The sequence below is a fragment of the Trichosurus vulpecula genome, chromosome 1 (genome assembly GCF_011100635.1).
Source record: "Trichosurus vulpecula isolate mTriVul1 chromosome 1, mTriVul1.pri, whole genome shotgun sequence".
In the NCBI taxonomy this organism is placed as follows: Eukaryota; Metazoa; Chordata; class Mammalia; order Diprotodontia; family Phalangeridae; genus Trichosurus; species Trichosurus vulpecula.
Genome location: NC_050573.1, coordinates 393,958,299 through 393,982,438, shown reverse-complemented (window position 1 = coordinate 393,982,438; position 24,140 = coordinate 393,958,299). Strand labels below are relative to the sequence as shown.

The following is a 24,140-nucleotide window of genomic DNA, read 5'->3' as shown; positions in this document are numbered from 1 at the left end:
AAGCTATTATTACCCTCATTTTATAGTTGAGGAAAGTGGGGTACACAGAGTTTATCTGCCCAGGGCCTGAAGCTAGATTTGAATTCAGGCCTCCCTGACTCTAGGCCCAGTGGTCTGTCATTCCACCTAACAGCCAATGATGATAATCATAATTTATGGAGTTGCTATAAGGATCAAATAAGAAAATGTACATAAACCGTGTTGCAAATCTTGAAGTGCTACGTAACTGTCAGCTATTATTGTTGTGATTATTATTAATACCTGTTATGTGTAAAGCCCTGTTAGGTGCTGAGGTGCAAAAATGAACAGCAACAACCAGCGGTCCCTATCCTCATGGAGCTTACATTGTGATGGAGGAAATGACCTTTAAACAAGTAAGATTAAGTAGAATGTGATAAGGGCAAAGGGGAAATCCATACAAAGTGCTTTGACATTTTCCTAAAATTATAGCTCTTACCATGTTACCTCTCCCTTCCCCTCCCCCCACACCCCAAAATCTCCAGTAGCTCTAAGTTCAAATATAAACTTTTTGGCATTTAAAATTCCTTACAATCAGGCCCTTCCTTCCCTTCCAGTGTTCTTATATTGACCAGGCACTCAATGGTCAAGCCATGAAGGCCTACTTAATGTTCTGCACATACAACATTCCATCTCGTGTCTCCATGCTGCCATGCACTGGATGTCCCCCATGAAGCCACTCCTGATCCCCTTAGCTGTTAGTGCCCTCCTCTCAAACTCCCTTGTATTCATTATGCATATGTTTTATGCATATATGTTCATATATACGTGCTATCTGCCCCGTTAAAATGTAAGCTCCTTGGGGACAGGGGTCGTCTGTGGTTCCTAAGCACTTAGCACAGTGCCTATCATATATACAATCCCCTATTACCTCCACTTCAGAGTCCCTCTCTTCTTTTAAGATGCAGTTCAGGCATCATCATCTGCCTAAAGCCTTTCCTGATTCCTCACCTGTTAATGCTCTCCTCCCAAACCATCATGTATTTATGTTTACATATACACATGTATTTTATTAACTTTAAATTTGTGCTGTATTGATTTTTATATGTGTTTTAATGTGGTGTTTCTCACATTAAATTAAAAACTCATTGCATGTAGGGATTATCTGATTCTTTGTACTTTTGTCTCCAGCACCTAGCATAGTTCCTGGCACATACCAGGTAATAAATACTTACTGAATGACTGATGCTATCTGTGATACCATCCACATAGCTTGTGTTGAGAGGTGCTCTTTAATGACCAAAGCCCCTGGTAACTAAACTTTCTCAGATGGCATTCAAAATAAATGCTTCTCTGAATTTGTCTGTGAGGTTTATATGCCTGAATACTTAGCCGATTCTGGTGAATGTGGCACATACAGCTTAGAAACAGGCACACTCCATTCTATTTCCATTAAATATTCTCCATATTTAACTTTTATAAAATTCTATTTATTAATTTAACTTCTTATTTTTTGGTTAAACTTATCTAGTTCTGAAAAGAGTAAACTGAAGTCTCTCATAATTATCATTTCACTGTTTTTTTTTCCTCTTATAACTCATTTAACTTTTCCTTCAAGAATTTGGTTGCTATGCCATTGGTACATATATGTTCAGTACTGATGTTGTCTATGCTACCTTTTAGCAAAAAGTAGTTTCACTGTTTATCTCTTTTAATTAGGTCTATTTTTGCTTTTGCTTTGTCTGAGATCATGATTGCTACCCTTGCCTTTTTTTTTACTTCAGCTAAAGAGTAATAAACTCTGCTCCAGCTCCTTACTTTAACTCGGTATGTATTTTTCTGTTTCAAGTATGTTTCTTGTAAACAACATATTGTTGGATTCTGGTTTCTAATCCACTCTGCTATTCTCTTCCATTTTGATTATGAGTTCATCCCATTCACATTCACAGTTATGATGGCTGTGTATTTCCCTCTATCCTATTCTTATACTTATTTTTTCTCCCCCCTTCTTTAAGAATCTGTTTTGCTCTTGGCTAATACCTCCCTTAATCTACCTTCCCTCTCATTTATCCCTTTTTCCTTAGTCTCTTTCCTTCCTATTTCCCTTCTTTATTAAAAAATTCAACAGTCTTCTTTCAGTCCTCATCCATCTTGGCCTCTCTGTCACGTCTGATGCTCTTGACTACTCCCTCATTTTGAAAATTCATTTTTTTCCTTAGCTTTTGTGATACTTCTCTCTCCTAGCTCTTGTCCTTACATGTCTGAGTTGTCCTTTTTAGTTAATTCCCTTTGCTGGATCAACATCTGTGTTTTGCATCCTGTGTGTGGATGTACCTCAGTGTTTTTTCCTTCTGGCTCTATGTCCTCTTCCAGTGACATAATCTCCCACGAATTCAATTATCATCTATCTGCAAATGACTCCCAGATCTATATCTCATGCCCTCATTTCTTTTTTGAGCCCCAGTCTCCTCTCACTAGCTTCTGAATTCTTCACCTAGGTAAACTAGTATTCTCAAATAACTTAGATAGTATTTTCAAATCCAATCTATCTGAAACCTAAGTCCACATCTTTTTTTAATTTCCCTATTTCTGTTGAAGACTCATTATCCTCCCAGTCACTCAGGTTTGCAACCTCGGAGTCATTCTGAACTCTTCACTTTCCCTCACTACTGCATATTGCATCAATTTCCAAATCTTGATTCTTTCTTCAAAACATCTCTTGGATTGATCCTCTTGTTTCTATTCATACCACACTACTAGTTTAGGTACCAGTCACTTCTTGCCCAGATTACTGTAAAAGACTAGGAATTACTCTTCCTAAATCCATTTTTCTCCTCTTCTCAAACTATCCTCCATGGATATCAAATTGGTTTTTTTTTTTTTCAAACTGATTCTTAAAGCTCAGATATGATCATGTTTCTCCCTTGCCCAAGAAGCTTCAGCAGCAACCTATCACTTCTAGAAAAAAAATACACATTTCTCTGCAATTTAAATTCCTTTACAATCTGGCTACAACCTTTCTTTCTAGACTGACTTGATATATTCTATGTTACACTGGCCAATTTGCTGTCTTTGATATGACGTTCCCTCTTTGGCCTCTCTCTAGTCCCTGATACCAGGAATGCTCGGTCCCTTCTCAGTTTTGCCTCTTGGACTTAATAGCTCCCTTCAAGATTCAGTTCTAGGGGCCTTGCTTATGAGTGGCCTTTCTAGATCCCCTCCAGTTGTCAGTACTCTCCCCTGCCAAAATTACTTTGCATTTCCTGTGTATCTATTTTATAATTACTGAATTGTATATTCGTCCTGTCCTACCCCTTCACAAGAAATGCAGGCTCCTTGAGGAAAGACTTTTCATTTGTCTTTGTATTTCTAGTGCCTAGTGCACTGTCTCATACATAGTAGGCACCTAATAAATGCTTATTGAAGTTTCCATGAACCACATGACTGATAACCCATTAAATCTTAATGTGAGACAGAACTGATTTCTGATGTTTGTTTTATAATATAATGTGAGATAGAACTGATTTCTGATGTTTGTTTTATAAAATGGACAAATCTTAGCCACCTGGGTAGGGATAAAAATAAATACTATAATACAGGGTCTCGACTTTTTCAAATTTATTTTGTTATCATGATCTAGATTAGACACAAGCTTCAGTAGAAAATGGGGGAGGATGGAATTTAAATTGGTTTTAAGTAATATTACTAATTCCTTCTCAAAGCAAATAGTATTAGGAGGAAAAGCAACCATTCTCCTTCCCACTCCCAAATTAAAAGAAAATTTAATTTGACACTTACTACAAGAACCTTCAGAGACTTCACAAACATCCAGCTGTGCCCACTGGCTGAATTCAAAGGTAGAATTATTATTCACTCGACAAACATAAAAGCCAGAATCCTTTACAAGCACTGGATTAAAAATAAGCTCTGGTGAATTCCCATGTGGAATCTGTGTCAAAAGTTAATAACAAAAAAGGGAAGGATTCTTTTAAAAATAACTTTAAGAAAATAAAAATTAAAAGGCCTAATATGTACAATTCATGATCTCTGGAAATGTGTAACAACATGTATGATTCTTCTTCTGTAATAACTGTTGGTTTAAAAAATTCTTTTACGATTAAAATGTTTAAAAATCCAGTCAATCCTCATGAAGAAGCTCACTTTCCCTTACTTTATTTTTATTTGGATTTTTTTTACATCACTTAAATTTTCCAATGGATTCCTCTCTCTCCTCTTCCCAGAGAGTCATCTTTTATAACAAAGACTAAAAAGGAAAGAAAATAATTTAGCCTATCTAAACAACACATTTTAAAAGTATGTAGTGTTTCACACCCACAGTCTCCCACCTCTGGGGGGAAAGAAAAAAGGTGCCTCTTTGGGGCCAAACTTGACCACTATAATTTCATGACTATTTCTGGTTCTGTTTATTTCACTCTGCATCAATTCATATGCATCTTCCTCTGCTTCTATGCTTTCTTCTTAATCCTCATTTCTTCACTATCATAATATTCCATATTATTAATTTACCACATGTTTAGTCATTCCCCAATCAATGGCTATCTCCTCCCTTAACTTCTTACTACTATCCTGTGTTTTCTCTTCAAATATTGTTAGTACTCATGCTATTCTCCTACTTTGTTGTTTATTAATCATAAAGGTAGACCTCAACTTGGGTCTTTCTGAAAGATAAGTAATTTAACAGAGATAAACAAAGTGGGTAGGAGGAAAGGGACTAATTAACCAGAATGTCATTTAACCTGTAACACTAACTTGCTAATTCACTATTTGCTCAGCTTTTGGGATGGGCAGCTCTGCATAGGTTATTCTATCACAAAAGTGTCTATCCATTATCTTATGTAATAGAAAATTTACTATACTACTATTTTTTTAAATAGCTCAATTACTCACATCTTATAGGGATTAGAAACTGCTCCTCTATTGTTTTGTGTAAAATAATTTTATGAGTTAAGTAACCATAAAAAAAAACAAGTTTTTTTTTCCAATGCACATCTATTATTAGAGTTAACAGAAAAGAACCAAGGTTTTAGGAAAAACCCAATGAGAGAGGCTATGAATTTGAAATATTACATTTTTATTTATCCAAAACATTTCATTAGGTAAAAAGTAAAAAAGGTCAAGGGCACCAGATTATATAGAAAATGGACTAAAGAACCAACCAGAGAACTCCCAACTAGGCTAAGTGGTGCTAGAATAACATCTAATAAAATAAACTAGTTTTAATACAATTTTTATGAGTACATTAAAAGAAATTCCCCCAAACATATTCAGTACACCAATTTACTTTTCATGATTTTCTTATCGATCTGCTTGAACTTATGCAAATTCTTTAAAAGTTATTACCTCTTTTTTCATTTTGAACCACTGATACTGCACAAAAGGATGTCCGGTTGCCCGACAACAAAGCTTGACGTATTGTCCTGCTAATATAGCCTTTGAAACTGGGTTTACAATAATCTTTATTCCTATAGAGGGAAAAACCCAAAAAATTCATCTTACTATGTGAAAAAATCATGTGAGAAAAATGTTCATAATTATTATTCCCCAAATTAAGTGAAAATTTTGCAATTAGGTTGTGAATTTATTTCTATTGTAGTTTCCAATCAAAAATCACCACGTCAAGTTGATAGAAAAAGTGAATGCAATGGTTCTCGAAAGTTATTCAGAAAAAAGTACATCTAACAAAGACATTTCTAGTTTGCTCATGGCAAAATATGATGGGGTGGGGTGTAAAAGGTACAGATTCTTTAATATATTATTCAAACATTAGTCAAATGAGATAAGGTGCATAAAACATTTTGAAAAATTTAAAGCATTTTACACATGAAGTATTGTTATAATTATTGTGATTCTGCCACAGATTAACCCAAACTCTTTAGGATCAAATTCAAGACCCTTTATAAACACACTCCAACCTTCTCGTAATACTATTTCGTATATCCTACCCTAAAATCAACTAAAATACTTGTCAGTCTTTAATACATCCACCAAATTACACACACATTTGTGTCTTTGCTCACATTGTTCCCTATGCCTTGAAACCTTACCCATCTCCATCTCTTCTGGTTAAAACTGTAACCACTCTTCACTGAGCTGACTCAAATGCAGGAAGTCATGAAGTGTTCCCAGATCCCTTAAGCAGACATACTCTTCTCCCTCTTATGCCCTTTTATAACACTTTAAACTGCACTTCTGGATTTAATACATTCTACTTTATATTAAATTTATTAGCATGCATTTTTTCCTCTGCAACCAGACTGTAAACTCCTTCAGAGGAGGAACTGTGACTTTTTCATCTCTGTGTCCTACTAGGAACCTATCACAGTATCTGGCACACAGTAAGCACTCAATCAATTTTTGCAAAATGAATGAAATTGACATTTCAGCAGTAACATATTCTCTTCTAATGATATCATAACACATTACAATAAGGCTGTCAATACCTAGGAAATAAAATCATAGAATCTCAGAGTTGGAAGGGACCTTAGAAATCTTCTAGTCTACCCTCTAACCTACCAGGTTCTCCTTTACAACATGCCAACACTTTATAGACCTCGAGTATGAGAGAATCAACTACTGCCCTCCCTCCAGATTGCCTGTACTATTTTCTCATTGCTATGGTTTCTCCTTTCATCAAGGCTTTCTCTTTTTAATTTCAACCCAGTACTCTTTTCCAGGAAATTGTTGTCTAGCCATTTTGGATCTATAAAGTCGATTTTTTAAAACCAAACTTGGATGTTATTTATATAAATGCCTATTAAATTTTATTTTATTAGAGATGGCCTAACATTTCAGTCTGTCGAGGTTTTTGGATATTAATTCTCACCTATCCTTCCTAAGTTTGTATCAATGGCAAATTTAATAAGCATGTTATCTGTGATTTATTAAGGTCATTGATAAAAATGTGAAAGAGCAGGGGGAAGCTAGGAGGCACAGTGAGTAGAGCACTGGCCCTGGAGTCAGGAGGACCTGAGTTCAAATGTGGCCTCAGACATTTCACACACTTACTAGCTATGTGACCTTGGGCAAGTCACTTGACCCCAAATGCCCTGCCTTCTTCCCTGCAACAACAAAAAAAATGTGAAAGAGCAAAGGGCCAAACAAGATCCCTGAAACACTCCAGTACATACTACTGCCTTCCAAGTTGACATCAAACTATAAATGATTGTTCCCTGAGACCAGCCATTCAAATAGCCCCAAATCTACCTAAACTGTATCATGCCCAACCCATCTTTCTCCATCAAGTCCACAAGAACAAAAAGAGATTTTGTGAAAAGCTTTGTTAAAAATATAAGTTAAATCTATTTATTTTATTCCAGGTAAGTTCTTCTAATAATCCACCTGGTCCAAATAGGTTACCGGTTCCATTAACTTCTCTGTAATTCAGAAGAAAAAAAGGTAGTTCAATTATCTATAACATAGTTATATTATCGCTTAGATCTTCAGAGATAAAGTCAACAATTACAAAATTCTGTTTTCAGACAATGAGAGATGACAAAATTATAGAATAAATGATTTTTTAAAAATTCTTGTAAAGGGCTACTAGGTGGTGTAGTGGATGGAGCAAAAGGCCTGGAATGAAGATGTGAATTCAAATCTGGTCTTAGACACTTACTAGTTGTGTGATCCTGGGCGAGTCACTTAGCCTCAGTTTCCTCAGCTGTAAAATGGAGATAATTATAGCACCTACTCCCCAGTGTTGTTGTGAGGATTAAATGTGACAATAATCATAAACTACTTAGCACAGTGCCTAGCACATAAGTACAATATAAATATTATTATTATGAAGATATATTTTATGACATAGCACACATAAATTTATAATAAAAGCATTGTGCTGAAAATTTCTAGTAAAAAGGTTTTATTTCATTTTAAAATAGTTGAATATGTGACTTTTATAAGGATATGCTTTATGATATGATATTCATATCACTAGTAATGTCTTAATATCTGGCATAGAAGTTCTCTCAAAAGAACTTTATGATAGTGAAACTGTGTTAGGGAAAGATTTACACACTGAAAGAACTTGAAGAATTGTTGAATAAAACATTAATATAAATTGGGATTTTGATGATGTCTTTTCCCTACTTCCCAGATAAAGTTTTTCAACTATCAAAGCTCCTTACTCTGGCACTTAAGGCCCTCCTTGATTTAGCCCTAACTTGGCCTTCCAAGTTTCTCATTCCTCTATTCAAATGCTATGTTCCAATTTATGTGATCTTGGTTAAATCACAAACTCTGTGGGCCTTAAGAGTTCTTCTCTTTTTTTAGTTATAAATCTATGATTCTAAGATTTAACAAACCCTTGGCATTCCTGAAAGGAAGCAGACACTGATGGATGCAGAAGATATTTAAAAAACAAAAAACCCTGAGAGAACTTAAGAGTTCATCACTCTTTCTTCTCTAGGTGGGATAATGGACAGAGTGCTGGACTTGGAGTCAAGAATTCTGCATCGGACACTAACTGTGAAACTCTAGGCAGCCCACTTATCCGCTCCTGGACCCAGTTCCCCCTATAATAGCATCTACTTCACAACTGCTGTGAGAATCAAATAAGACAATGCATGTGCTATGTAAATGTTAGCTATTATTTTTTCCTACCACTTTTCAATTCATTTGTTTCTATTTCTTAAATTTTGAATTTAAGCATCAACTAAAATAGCACTGTTATAAACACATTTTCTCTTGGAACCTCCAATCTGAGGAAGGGCATAAGCCAGCTATGCTCACTCCTCCTTTCTTCCTCTCCCACCTCCCATCTTGCCTCTCCAGACTTCACCGACCCCCAACCACCTTCTTTCCTTGTAAGATGCCTCTCCCCGTGCGGCCTTCTCACCCTGGAAAGTGTCTTGTCCTCTGAGGCCTTCCAGAACCCCATCCTAAGGGAAGTGCTCAGGCCAGCCACACTCACTCCTTCACTCCTCTCTAGGCTTCATTAATGACCTCTCCTCGTCCCAGTTAGTCTTTCATTCCTTCTGGTCTTATTCTAGTTTTTTTTTTCCCCATGCACTTCAAAAACAAATATCAATGATCATTTCTTTCCTTTTTGCTACATAATCATAGCTTCCTCCTTCCCTCTTTCTTTCTACTCCCTCCTCCCCAAAATTTAGAGGAAAAAAGAAAAACCAAAACCTTAATATGTAGAGTAAAGCAAAATAAACTCCAATATTGGTTGTGTCTGAAAAAGTATGTTTCATTCCTCAACTTGAGTTTATCACCTCTCTGTCAGAAGAACAGTATGCTCTTAAAACTATTTAATAATTTGCTCTAACAAATATTTTCAGGTAAATATGTGCAAATTTTATATATATATATATATATATACACACACACACACATACATACATACACATATATATAATTTTACATATATATTATATATATCCAAAAGGGGATTTTAAAACTTCCTATATAGTACTGTCAAACAATGGAATGAGTTATTTTTTAAAAATGCATTAAGCTTCAAACTCCTTGTCAATGGAATTACTTGAGCTAGATAACCATCTGCAAGGAATTACGTTAGAAAGATTTCTTGGACTAGGTAGGTGGTTGAGCTCAATAAGGTCCCTCTCAAATCTAAGATTTTCTAATTCTGTAATGTACTCCTGATACCTTCTGTAGTTTGGTTTTCTAACATAAAACTGAATCTACTACGCCTGCATGTTGCTTCACAGCTGGGAATTAAGACATAATATTATTTTTAAAACTACACTCAGTTAGTAAAGAACAGCACTCTCAATACTTGATTCTCATGTTCTACCCACTCATTTCCTTCCTTATATGTAGTACAACTGTGTTACCCTCAACTACCCATTTAACTCCCATGAGAGTGTGATGCTGAGCAAATATAATTAAGGACATCACAGATACGTGAAATTTAATGTATATCTAGGATATATATGATAGATATTGAATATAAATGAAAATTCTATTTAAAAGGATATGCATAGTTTCTGGGCAAATAAACACATTTTTAGATATTATCTGCTGGTAGTCTGACAGGTGACTTGATTTCCTGTTAAGCCTGAGAAAATACTACACAACATAATGAAACTTAGTATTTATGCAAGCATATGCATGCAATACCTGGAAATAAAGTGTATGCAGCTGTGTTGAAGACTTGATATGTAAAAATTCAAAACATAAAAAAGATAAATTAGGGGGTGATTCTGCATTTTCCAAGAGATTTGCCACAGATTCCCTTTGAGAAATTCTATTTCCTTCTGCACTTAAAATACAATTAGAGCTTTTCAGAAATCTATCTACTGTGCCTATCAACATAAATGTATACAATAGTTTTACTTTTACACGTAAAACTCTTCTATGCATGTGCACCTCTAGAAGCTAATGATATAAAGAATGCCCCTATACTTGTAAGGTAATTACTCAAATTCTCTTGCACAAACAGATACTAAAAATAAGCACGGCCTTTTGTATCTTAACATTAATCCTGAAAAAAATCTTTTAGTGTTGCAAGGAAGCTAAACATGATATCCCCCAAAAGTTCCTACGTCTGTAAGTAACATATGGCCCCCTACAGGCCAACCCCATTCTCCCAGAATAAAGCCAGTTTCATTGCAGCAAAGAACAATCTTGACTGTGTTGCTTGACTTTGCATATCTGTTACAAGGGCTTGTTTTTTGTTTTAAAAGGGAATTAAAAGGGAGGAGGTAGAATAGCAGTAGTTACGCCAAAAAGGTAGAAAAGAAAAGGAGCGCTGAAGTGTTTTTTTTTAAAATGCACAGAAAAGAAAGAAGAAACAGACAGGCAAGACATCTTTGAAACTAACATATTTTATTTATTACATACTTTTAAAAAGCAAGCTGTAATACAGATTCAGAGTTTCGTGTACAATCGTCTTTGTTCTTCTTTATACTGTTGGTATTTTGCAAGTTCAGAATAACAATAAATACATTATTTTTTAAAATGTAAGCGAAAATGCTCTGAAAACCGCAAAGCACTATATGGATGTAAGGTAATATATTACCTTAATAATATTATATAATAATCAATACTGCCCTCTGCTTGGAGACATAAGACAAAAACAAAAAGGTGAAAATAACAAAAACATCTCCCACAGCACAACTGTTTTTTTTTTTGTCAACATGGCAATACATGAGATGGAAAAAGATCTTCTAAATGACTCCATCTTACCAACTTGTTACTTATAGCCAATGCAGAATTATCTAAACAATTCAAACAATGTTATAAGAGCAGTTATAATTTTGTACTTCTGTCAAGAAAAAAATGTGCTGATAATTACATTTTTAGAACCTAGCAGTTTTTCAAATCTAAATACATTTTAAAGTAAAAATTTAACACATAATTGTGAGCAGGGATGACTGGACACTGTTAAAATTAGGATATACAAGTAAGCAACCCAACACCAAAGATTATTTCAAACATTCTGAATATAGTTTGCTTTCAAATATGTTCATGGACGGAGAGACATATGAATAATATAAAAGGAATAATTTTAAAATGACTTATATTTAGCTTTGGGGGAAAATATCCTACCTCATAGGGTTGTGAGGAAAGTCATCTGTAAACTTAAAGTGCTTTACAAATGTGAGCTAGTACTATTTATTATCATGACTGCTATTAATTTAATAGAGTATTAAGTAGGCCACTATACTGAATTACTATAGTAGTACATATATCTGGGACAGATTCTGCAAATGGACAGTAAGCAGAATTCAGAATTGAAGAGAGCAGACTGAACTGCCCTTGGAAAATTATGCGATGCTTTTTAAAATTTTTTTTGATGTCTTCTGTTTTCACATCACAGTCTTCCCTAGTATCCCTTTGTTTCCCCCTCCCAGAGAGCCAACCCACATAATAAAAAGTGTTTTCTAAAGACAAAAAAAGAAAAAGAAAAAAGGAGGGAAAAGCAGTACAACCAATCAATACACTGAAAAAGTTCAAAAACATGTTATATGGTGCTTTTAATAATCTTCAGCTGCTCCCTGGTACAAAACTCTTACCTTTTTAATACAAATTTTCTCCAAAGAATATTGTATAGTTACAAATCTCAGAGAATCTCAGTTCCCAAAGAAATAAAATTATGGATAACCCAAAGAGCAATGGAGAGGTGGATGATAATTGCCAATACAAAGTATGACAAATTTCTTAAGAGTAAGAAAAAGAATTAAGGGGTCTCACTGAGGAAATCTATGTCCAGAAAATGTAAGTGGGTCTATCATACAGTGAGATTGATGGATAACAGATGGGTGTCCCAGAGACATCTCAAACTCAACATGTCTAAAACTGAGTTCATTATCTTTCTTTCCCTCTTACAAACTCCTATTTTTTGCCAAAGGCACCACAATTCCTAATTTATCTCTCTGTCTAGTCTCTCACCACTTCAATCCATCCTGCACATTCCTGATAAAGTGATTTCCCTTAATGTCAGAACTATGTGACTTCCCAATTAACTCTAGTGGCTTACTATTGAGGAGCAAATAGAAACTTGTCTGTTTAGCTTCTGAAGACCTGCAGAGCCCAGTCCCAGCCTGCCTTTCCAGCCTCATTAGACATTATTTTCCATCCCATAGAGCCAAACTAACCTTTTCTTTGTTCCTCAAAATACTCCATTTGCCATATCAGTGCCTTTGCAATGGCCATTCCCCATGCCCTAAATGCACTTGCTCCTTACCTTGGCCTCACTGAGCCTCCTCTCTTCTAAGACACAATTCTAGCACCATATTCTGCATCACAATCCTGATACCAATTGCTAGTGCCCTCCCTCTCTTGTATTTAAATCCTTTGTATGGGGCAGCTAGGTGGTGCAGTGAATAGAGCACCGGCCCTGGAGTCAGGAAGACCTGAGTTCAAATCCGGCCTCAGACAATTGACACTTACTAGTTTGTGTGACCTTGGGCAAGTCACTTAAACCCAACTGCCCTACCCCCTCCAAAAAAGAAAAAAAAATTAGAGCCATAAAAAAATCCTTTGTATTTACTGACTTATAGACATTTGTTATTTCCCCTATTAGATTGTAAACTCCTTGTGAGTGGGGGTTATTTCATTCTTTGTACTTGTATGCCCACGACCTACCATACTGCCTGACACGTAGCAGGCACTTACCAAATGCTTGCTCAATGACTGGGTATTGCACTAATATCCACAAAATGCAAAAAGACTCAGAAAAAGAACAAGGGGTTAATCCTGTGGAAGATCTGTGGGTGAACATAAGAGACATATAAGAGAAGAATCCTCACGATGGATTGTAATGGAAGAGGACTGCAGATCCAATAAAGAAATGCAGTAATTGTTAAACAATAATCTGAAAAATATTCAGTGTCCTAACTGAAACACATTCACCTCTCTCCTTCCTCTTTTCTGAACATACCCAATCTCTTCATCTCTTCCCTGCTCGACTCTACTAGACATGATCCATTTGGATAGCTCTTACTGATTAGGGAAAAAATTTTTATGCTGTAAAAATCTGCTACCTAAAAAAGGGCTGGTCATCAAAGATAATTATTCACAAAGTAGATAATTTATGTGCAGATAATTCAGAGTTCACTGAACTCTACAAACTTCTTGTAGCAATCCCCAACGTTCTTTTTAAAATAAAAGTGATGAAAACAGTGCCCTATAATTCCTGTTTCTAGACTTGTAATGTTCTTAGATACAAAAGACTTTAGGTTAACAGTGTCCCATATATCTAGCTAAATTATTTTCTTTTGCTGCTAGTTATAATTTATCCATTCATTGTGATTATAGCATTATAGCTTCATAAAACACAAACCAAATACAAAGGACTCCTACTTCCATCTCCAAGTCCTATTTATATTTTCCTCATTGTATTTAGGGTTTTTTTTTTGTTTCTAACTATATTTAATTCATAGATAAATTCAGGGGATGGATTCCCCCTTGAAAAAAATAAAGGCTAGTTTTATTAAAACATCTTACAAAAGATTTAACTAAACACAGGAAAAAATAATTTCTAAAAACGACTTTAACATCTGTACATCAGCCAGAGTAAACAGCAAAAGTATCAGGAAAAACAAACTCAGTATCATTTAAGAATTACTGTCATATTTCAAAATAAATATAGATATGAAAAGGAGAATGGAGGATAGGAACATTCTTAATACAAAATATTTCTTCTCATCCTAATGATACTCAAATGATAAATGATTCCTTATTTTTCTTATTCCAGATATACTACATAACTACTTTAAAATTAAATATCCAAAACCAATACATAATTGGTAAAGCACAAAGTACTTTTCCTTGTTTCTTGCCTTTCTCCTAAAATGTGTGAGAGTGTCTTAGGTACAACCCTGAAAAAACTGTAGGCTATCAGAACAATCTACCTTAGTGATGGTGAAAAGAATATGTTAATTCTATCATTAGGGGAAAAAAAAGCTTAAAGGGCAAAAAGGACTTTTCAAAGGAGGGATACCTGAGCTTTTCAGAGTGGCACTGAGTCAGCATCCTGCTTCTCAAAACTAAAGGACAAAATACGGTCATAGAATTTTATACATAATGTTATATGTTGACGTATGACTCAAAACTCAAACCTAGCTTAATGACGATGAGAAGACTTTTCTTTTTAACGTGAAGTCTTTGAGAGAAAAACTGCTGGGAAAACAGGACAGCAGTCTGGCAGACACTAGTTTTATACCAATACCTCACTCCACATGCCAAAATAAGCACCAAATGAATATATGACCTAGATACAAAAGGCCACATAATAAATGAGAGGAACAGGTAAGAAGTTACTTTTGAGATTTAGGGATGGGGGAAAATTCAAGACCAAAAAAGGACAGAGAAGATCACATAAGATAAAATGGACGAGTTTAATTACATAAAATGTAAATGGTTTTATACAAACAAATCCAAAGAACTTAGATTAGAAGGAAAACAGTTAGCAGGGGATAAAAATCTTTTGTAGCAACTTTCTCTGTTAAAGACGTCATTTCCAAAATATCTAAAGAAATGATTCAAAATTACATGAAGAGTTATTTCCCAACTGGTAAGTGGTCAAGGGAAATGAATAGGTAGCTCTCAAGGGAAGAAACCCAAAATATCAACAGTTACATAAAAATGCTCTATACAACTAATAACTAAAGAAACCTAAATTAAAGTAACTCTGAGGTTCCATTCTTACCAGATTGGCAAAATAGAAAAAAAAATGACCAACGTTGGAAGGGCTAAGGGAAAACAGGAATATTGATGTACTAGTGGTGGAACTGTGAATTAGTAGAGCCATTCTGTAAATCAATTTGGAACTATGCCCCCAAATTGTGTATAGGGTTGCCAAAGTTAAATTCTCCATCACAAAACAGCTGGCCCAGTGGTGATGAATCTCTCCATACTTAGCAAGAGGCTGATCCTCAGTAAGCACACAGTTTGTGGACTTTACAACATGGTGGAACCAGTCAGAACTGGCACAGCATCCAAGAGCCCAGGGTAATCTCCATGACTTAAAGAAATATTGGAGTAGGACTTTGTGTAGGAGTTCAAGGCACCTGAAGATTTTCATAAATTGAGATCTTCAGGTAAGAGAAGAACAAGAAATCTTCCCAATCAAATCACTATCGTAGGTACAAAGCCCGTGAAGCTAATTTCTGATTTCAATAGCCTTTTCTTAGTCTTCTATTCCAAACTTTCTATTAGACACCATCACTTGTGCTCCCTGCCACCACATCAAATTCAAAACTAAACCTACCTTTCCCCTAGACCTAACCCTTCTCTTAAGTTCCGCATCTCTGTGTGGACTTAAGTGCTTGGAGTCATCTTTGACATCCCTCATTATCCTTTCCCTCCACAGCCAATCAAATGCTAAGTACTTTCCACTCCCATTCTCATAACCTCTTACCTAAACCCAGCCTCCTAACTAGTTTCCTTGTTTTTAGTATCATTCCTTTCTAACCCAACCTACACATTGCTGCCAAAGTAATATTCTTTCTTAAAAGAAAAAAAAATTATTTTTATCCTTCTTTCCAAATTCTCTCTCCATTCACCCCCTCCCCCCACATCAGAAAGCTAAGAAATGATATCCATTATATATAAGGTGCGTTAAAATATTTCAATATTAGCCATGATGCGAAAAAAAAGCAAGAAAAAAATTTTTTAAATGCTTCAATCTCCACTCAGTGTCTATTAGTTCTCTCTAGATGTGTCCTCAAAGTAGTATTTTTAATGCACAGGTATGATCCTATATTCTCACACCCAAAAAACCTTCAGTATCTTCCCAATGACTAAAGGACTGAAGTAAAAACTTCTTGGCCTGGCATTCAAGGTCCTCCCCTTCACATACTAGAAGTTCCAGCTAATCTCATCTTCTCCTCCTCCACCTCAGGTGCTTTTGTGAAATCCTTTTCTTCTTTTAGGTTCAGCTCAGGGGCTGTCCCCACCACAAAGTCCTTCCTGATGCTCTCAGATAGAAGTGATCTATCCCTTCCACAAATCTTTTAATCCATCTCCTTTGACCTTCTTCTATGCATATATCACATTCTAACTTGTGTTAAAGTAATCTGTCCACGCTTTATCCTTGTACTAGACTGTATGGTTCTAAAGGGAAAAGACTGTCAATTTTCATATTTGTATTCCCAGAACTTAATATAATGCTCTGAGTCCATGCAGTCATTTGAGAAATGTTCATTAATTTGGGGAGATATTTATATTGACCCAAGTTGAAAAAATATCACTTTATTAATGATCTCATACTTTAAAACCAATTTTATAATCACATATTCTTCAGAAAGTTAAAGGCCAAACCTGGTTATTCACAAACATTTCTCAATTGCATTGGCTTGCTGAATCACAATTTCATTTGAAGACTTCAAAAGAAGGATGTTTTACAATTATGTCCTCAAATAACAAAAAAGAGTGACTAGATACATTTATTATTATCATGGCAACATAATTCAGTCACTTAAATGAGACTATTATCTTGTCCCAGTGTCCCCATGGCTCTATGAATGAATAAATTTAAAGAAAAAGACAAACCTGGAGGACCCAGAAGTTGGAGAACTTCAGTATGTTCCATGGCCTGAAGCAACTCACTCAATTCCGTGACTGTGCAGCCTTTTTCACCCAACAGCTTCAGTAAACATCGACTAGGGCTTCCTTCTGGTTCCAGTACTTTAAGAGAACATTGCTCTAAGTCCAGAGAACTGAAAATACAAACATTTTTGGGAGCTTACTCCACATGTGTGGCAGTTTCTAGGAGACTTTCATACTTTGTCAAGGGAACAAGAAGTGAAAATATAAATTTAATCTGTCCTTACGTGGTCTGATCATCTGGTATTTACCAACCAAGTATCTTACAGGCCTTTTCATCACTTGGTAACTTTGGCAGGAGGCACTATCTCCACTTTCATCACCATCTGCATAACTGGTATCTACACTGTGCTACATCTTCACATAACCCATAAGGGTAGAGGCTGCCACCACCACTGAGGTAAGAAGAAGCATTGCTTTGTCAGCTACCAACATTGCCACCTATGTCCTAATCTAGTCCCAACTCTCATAAGGTCTGTGGTGGTGCAGGGAAGATGAGGGAAAGGGCTATTCCTGCCACATGCTTCCTAGGATTAACCACTGAATTTAACTCCTGCTCCTCTAATCCCTGTGTTTCAGTGTCACGTTGTCTGCTGAGGAAGAAGTCCCTTTTTACTTATGAGCTCTCCCCCAATTCTCATCTCTATCCAGGTCAGCCCTTTCCCTTCCTAGATCCTATCATCCTCTGCCAGGCAGAACTCCCATTCTTCTGTTTGTAAACTTCCTCTTAATTCTGTATCTTATTCTCTCACATCATTTTTATTTTTAGTACTCAAAGAAACCTGGGCTCTTCCAAAAATAACTCATGGTTTTCCTCCTCATCAGTCTGATGACTTCATTTCCTTTGCTGGAATACAGTTCATCTTCTAGCTCTTAAATGTGGATGTTCCCCAAGACCATACAGAGTTTTCATCTCCACATTTCTCTCACTGGTGATTTCATCTGCTCCCATGAGTTCTCAAATCTATACAGCACCCCTCACCCCAATCTTTCTGTCTCTCCAGTTCTGCATCTCCAAATCCCTCCTGAATATCTCCATCTGAATATGCTGTTGCTACTTCAAATTTGACATGTCTATAACTGAAGTCATTCTCTTCACCTTTTCTCTGCCCCCCCCAAAACAAACAAACAAACACAACCCACCTTCCTCTACTCCAAAACTTCTCTATTTCTGTTAAGGGAAACCAGATTCCTATTTGCCCTGGTTTATAACCTCAAAATTCTGTTTGCTCTTCCTTCTCTCTCTTCCTTCCCAAAATCAGTTATTAAGTTTTACTGATTCTGCCTCCTTACCATCTGTTTATCATTCTCTTCTCCTCTCATTACTCTATATGACACTCATCACTTCAGTGGAAAGTTAATACACTAAGTTCCAGAAATATTTATTTATTTCTCCTATGCCTTGTCAAATATGTCATTTCTTTTTTTTCTCTTTGCTATGAAATGAGTCCTCAAGCAAATGAAAAAATTTCTACATAACCTGCCAGCTGCTTTTAGCTCTTTCATGTGACTGCATAACACCTTTATGTTTAACACTTCAGAGAAAACTCCACTTTCCATAAGACTCTGTCCTGGCCCTGGGCAATTCCATCACCAGACACACAATGTTAGTATTATGATTCCCATTTTACACTTGAGGAAACAAAGGCTCAGGGAGCTTGGGTGACTATTCCGCAGAAACCCAACTAACATGTGTAAAAAATGAGAATCAAAACCAAGCCTTTCTGATTTCAAGTCCAGTGCTCTTTCTACTACATCAGCAAGGCAAACATCCTACTTGCTCCCTGATCTATTAACTATCCCCTTCTCTACTGTGGCTGTTACACCAAACATTCTTGTCCTTCCTCAAGCTGCCCAAGGCATACCCTTTCCCTCATCCTTTCAGCTGAGGATCTCACCTCATACTTCACTGACTATTCTCTGAGATCACTGCCTTCTCCCCTCTACCTTCTCTCATTCAGACACTTGCTTATGTCATTTAGACATCTTCCCCCATTATCTCCTTTATTTGCCTTGATGAAGAGGTGGCACTTCTACCTGCTAAGGCCAACCCTTCTACAAGTGCCTTGAGTGCCAATCCTTCAAAAATCCTCCAGTAACTATGCCCAATGAGCTATAAAATTGTGCATACCCTTTAACCCAGCAATACCACTTCTGGGGCTGTATCCCAAAGAGATCATAAAAATAGGAAAAGGACCCACATGGCCAAAAATATTTTGTGGTGGCCAAGAATTGGAAATTGAGGGGATGCCCACCAATTGGGGAATGGCCGAACAAGTTGTGGTATATGAAAGAAATGGAATACTACTGTGCTATAAGAAAGCAGGCAGACTTCAGAAAAATCTGGAAAGACTTATATGAACTGATGCTAAGCAAAATGGGCAGAACCAGGAGAACACTGTACACAGTAACAGCAACATTGTGCGATGACTAATTTTGATAGACTTAGCTCTTCTCAGCAATGCAAGGATGTAAGACAACTCCAAAAGACTCATTATGGAAAATGTTATCCACATCCAGAAAAAGAACTATGGAGTCTGAATGCAGATCAAAGCATACTATTTGCTCTCTTTTTCTTTTCTTTTTGTTTCTTCTTTCTCGTGGTTTCTCCCACTGGTTCTAATTCTTCTTTACAACATGACTAGTGTGAAAATATGTTTAATATGAATGTATATGTAAAGCCTATATCAGGTTGCAAGCTGTCTTGGGGATGGGGGAAGGTAGAGAGGGGGAGAAAATTGAGAACTCAATCTTATGGAAGTGAATGCTGAAAACTAAAAATAAATAATTTTTTTTAAAAAAAGAAAATAAGCTTACAACCTAATAAAATTATCTACTTACAGTACAATAAATAAATAAATAAAATGTAAGCTTCAAAACAAACAAACACAAATTCTCCAGTAAATTGTCCCCTTTCCTCCTCTCTTACTATAAATCTCTCCCTGTCTACTGGCTCTTTTCCTTATACTTACAAGCATGCCTATGTCTTCCCCATCCTTAAAAAACTCACTTGATCTTACAGCCACCAGTTGTCCTCCTATATCTGTCCTTTTCTTTCTGGCCAAACTCTATGTTCAGTGCCTTTACTTCCTTTCTTCTCATCTCTCTTCTAAACATTCTGCAATCTGGCTTCTGATCTCTTACGGCCAAAACTGCCCTCTCCAGTTACCAATTACCATCTTAATCACCAAGTCTAATGGTCTTTTCTCAATCCTCATTCTTTCATATTTCATATTTCCAGAGTCTGCATAGGAAACTTCTCACTCTAAGCAATAATTGCCCGACTCCATATTTCGTAGAAAAGGCATGGGTGTGAGTAGATGGCCTCTGAGGTCCCTTCCAAATCTGAAATTTTGTGATTCTTATGTTGATGCTCAATATAATATTGAGGGAAAGATGTAATCAAAAAGCATTTATTAAGTTCCTTCTCTAATCTTTAGGTGCTATAAAAAACACAGAAGAAAAACGAACATATGGTACCTGCATTCCAGAACACTGTAATCTAGTTGTGGAGACAATACCACAGTACACAAAGGGGAAAGAAGCTAACAGTACAACAGTATATAATTATTACAGAAATTCAGAGAGGAAGATTAAGTGGGGACTTCCATGGTAAGGGAGGGGAGGAGCTCTGATTTGAGAGCCAGAAAACCTAGGTTCAAATCCTAGCTGGGTCACTGATACCTCTATGACCTTGGGCTTGGACTTGACATTTTTGGGCTACAGTTTCTTCATCTATAAACTGAGAAGGTTGGACCAGATGACCTTCTAGTACTAACCTATGATCTTATGGTCTATAAAACAAAGAGGTTGGATCATATGGCTTTGAAAAGACTCTTCCAACTCTAATTCTATGAACCTATGATCTTAAGCATGGAAATCTGAGCTTTGAACGTGAGTCTGAGAGAGACAGGTAGTAGCTGGACAGGCAGATGGGAAAAAGGATGATGGGTATCAAGACAGGACATAAACCCAGGTCTTCCTAGCTCCAAGGCCAACAATGTACCCAGTATGTTATGCCTCTCACACTACTTAAGAACATTAAAAATAGCTCAAAACCATGGTACAGGAATAAATGCTTGATCTGCAGTCAGAGACCCTGGGGTTGAAATCAGGCTCCACAACTTATAACCTGTGTAATCCTGGCAAATTACTTAACCTTTCTGGGTCTCAGTTTCCCTATTTGTAACATGAGGGGGCTAGACCTGATAACGTCTGAGTCTCTTTCAGCTCTAAATAAGTGATTCTGTGTGAATGAATCCCTCCATCTTTTTTCATTTCATTCCTTCTATGTGAAATGCCTCCCTCCCTATCTATGTCTGTCAAAATCGTAGCTATCCTTCAAATTACCACTTAAGTCTTCCAAGAATACTTCACTGATCCCATCTCCTCTGAACTACCATATCCCTACGTTTGCACAACCCTTGGCACTTTTCACATACTGTCTTATTATAGTATGGCGTAATGGAAAGTGCACTGGAGGTTTTCAGAAGAAGAAACCATAGCTATATACGCAGTCATATGAAAAAATGCTCTAAATCACTAATAATTTTAGAAATTCAAAATAAAACAACTGGGAGGTACCACATCACTCCCATCAGATTGGCTAAGATGATGGAGGAGTGACAGAAGCTAGAGATGATGTGGGAAAATAGGTACACTAATGCACTGTTGGTGGACCCATGAACTAGTCTATTGTAGAAAACAACTTGGCACTATACCCAAAGGATCATAAAACTGTGTATAACCTTTGACCAATAATACTGCTTTTAGGTCTCTATGCCAAGAGATCAAAAAAAAAAAAGGGACAAGATCCACATGTAGAAAAATATTTACAGAAGCTTTTTTCGTGGTGCCAAAAAAGATGGAAATGGGGGAAGCCCGTCAGTTAGAAAATGACTGAACAGTTATGGTATACTATAATGCTGTAAGAAATGCTCTAAAAATGCTGCAAGAAATGATGAAGAGGACAGTTTTAGAAAAACCTGGGAAAACGTATATGAACCGATAGATATAAAGTGAAGTGAGCAGAGCTAGAACGCTGTATACTGTACTGGCAATACTGTAATGATAATCAACCATGAAAGACTTAGCTACTCCGATCAATACAGTGATCCAGGATAGTTCCAAAGGGCTGATGATAAAAAATGCTATCTACCTACAGATGGAGAACTGAGGGACTCTCAGTACAGACTGAAGCATACTTTTTTTCTTGCTTCTTTTTTCCCCCACAACGTGGCTAATGTGAAATGTTTTGTACAACTTATGTATAATGAGTATCATATTTCTTGCCTTCTTAATGGGTGGGAGAGGGGCTAGAAGGAGGGCTATAATTTGGAACTGAAAATAAAAATTAAAAAGAAAATTGAAAAAAAAAGTGCAGTGGACTGAGTCTGAGGCCCTGGATGTGAATCTCAGATTGTCCTATTTATTACTTCTGTGACCTCAGTCGAATCATTTTATCAGAGCCTCATCTATGAAAAGAGACTGCTGCACTAAACTTTCAACTCTAGGTCTATGACCCTCTATTTTGGTACTTTTGTATCATTTCATCTACCACACTGTAAACTCCTTGAAATTAATAAATATCTTATTTACCTCTGCATCCCCAATCGCTTAGCAGTGCCTTGCACATAAAAAATTCTTAAAAAATAGTCACTGAACCTCCTATTTGTGCTCTATATATCGTTTGGACATAGTTGCTTTCACATGGTCTCCCCAATTACACTGAGGTCCTTGAGAGCAGGGTCTTCTTTTGCCTTTCTTTGTATGCTCAGCGTTTTAACAGAGCCTGGCACATAAGAGTAGGCAAAAACAAATACTGATTGACTGAATGAATGATACCAGGCCCGTCCTCAGCAGGCTTCTCCCTCCTTCTAGTCTTTCTTCTTTTTTTACCCTTATTTTTCAGGCTATTTCTCTCAATGTCTTCTAACCTCGCACGAATCCAACATTTCTTGCCTTTTAACCTTTACCACCTACAATATTTCTCTTTCCCTGGTCTCTTGGCTCCGAGCACTTTCTCTTGCTGTCCCTGCCCTGCTCAGACCACCGACCTCCTTTGGCTTCCTTGAATTCCCAGCTAAAATCCCACCTTCTACGGGAAGCCTTCCCCAACCCGTTTCCTACTTATCCTGTTGTCTACAGCTTGGTGTATGTGTGTGTGTGTGTGGGGGGGGGGGGTTTGCATGTAGTCTCTCCCGTTGGATTGTAAGCTCCCTGAGGGCAGGCATTGCCTTTTGCCTTTCTGTATCCCCAGTACTTAGCACTGCGCTTGGCATAAAGGAGGGGCTTGGTCAATCAATGTTTACTAAACCGAACTGGTCCCACTTTACTCCCTTCTTTGGCATCGGGGAGAGGAGAGGGTGCTCGACACAGTCAAAGCGCTCTAATCCTCCCCTTTCTGCCTTCCCACCATCACCCTCGCGCCCTCCCGCCCTAACTTTCCCAATCCCAGCCCCCGGACTCCGGCTATCTTCCCCCAGTCTCCCCAGAGTTACGTCCTTACGCTCCTCCATCCCCTTCCCCTCCGCCCCTCTCCAGCCCCTCATTCATTCCGGCCCCGCCCCCCGGACACCTGAGCCTGTAGCGCCCGCGGCTTCCCGCCAGCTCTGCCAGCTTCTTCCAGCCCCGGCCCTCCGCGGCTCGGTCCAGGGCGTCGCTGAGGCCCCGCAGCGCGGGCTCCCGCAGCCGGTTAATGTTGACAGCACCGGGGGAAGGGGACGCGGTGGCCGTGGGCGCTGGGGAGGGCGCCGGCGGCGGGGCCTGCGGCGTGTGCCCCCATAGCGACGACATGTCCCCCACTCCAGCGTCCGGTCCCGTCACGCCGCACCCCCTACGGCCCGGAGCCACCTTCCGCTCCTCGTCCTCTGTTCGCTTCTCTTTCCCAGGACGCGGCCGGGGGGCGGAGGCGGAAAGACACGTCAGAGGGCGTCTCACCGCACATGGCGGAGGAAGCTGCTTCTCTCCCGGGAGAGACACAGGTTCTCCCCAATCCCCGCCCCTCCCCGGGCTCTGGGCCAGCCGGCGAGGCTCGCGCCGGGGGAAGCCGTCGCATACAGGGGCGTGCGCGCATGCCCGCGTGCGTGCGTGGGTCTCGCGCCTCACGGGGTTGGCGGCTGGCAAGGAAAGTCCCCCGCCATTCT

General features: G+C 37.8%; 1 protein-coding gene across 3 annotated transcripts in view; it reads right to left on the bottom strand.

The window, feature by feature from the left end:
- Positions 1-23,888, bottom strand: part of MALT1 (MALT1 paracaspase) — a 96,193-nt gene extending 72,305 nt beyond the window's left edge. For 2 of the 3 annotated variants that reach the window (XM_036761101.1, XM_036761109.1), the window contains exons 1-4: positions 23,573-23,868; positions 16,942-17,108; positions 5,320-5,441; positions 3,757-3,907 (exon numbers count right to left, since the gene is read on the bottom strand). In XM_036761101.1, the coding sequence (XP_036616996.1) occupies positions 3,757-3,907; positions 5,320-5,441; positions 16,942-17,108; positions 23,573-23,790 (658 nt within the window). In that variant the 5' untranslated portion in view covers positions 23,791-23,868. Of the gene's footprint in view, positions 1-3,756; positions 3,908-5,319; positions 5,442-16,941; positions 17,109-23,572 lie in introns of all 3 variants that reach the window. The other variant, XM_036761093.1, reaches the window with a different exon arrangement.
- Positions 23,889-24,140: the final 252 nt, after the last annotated feature.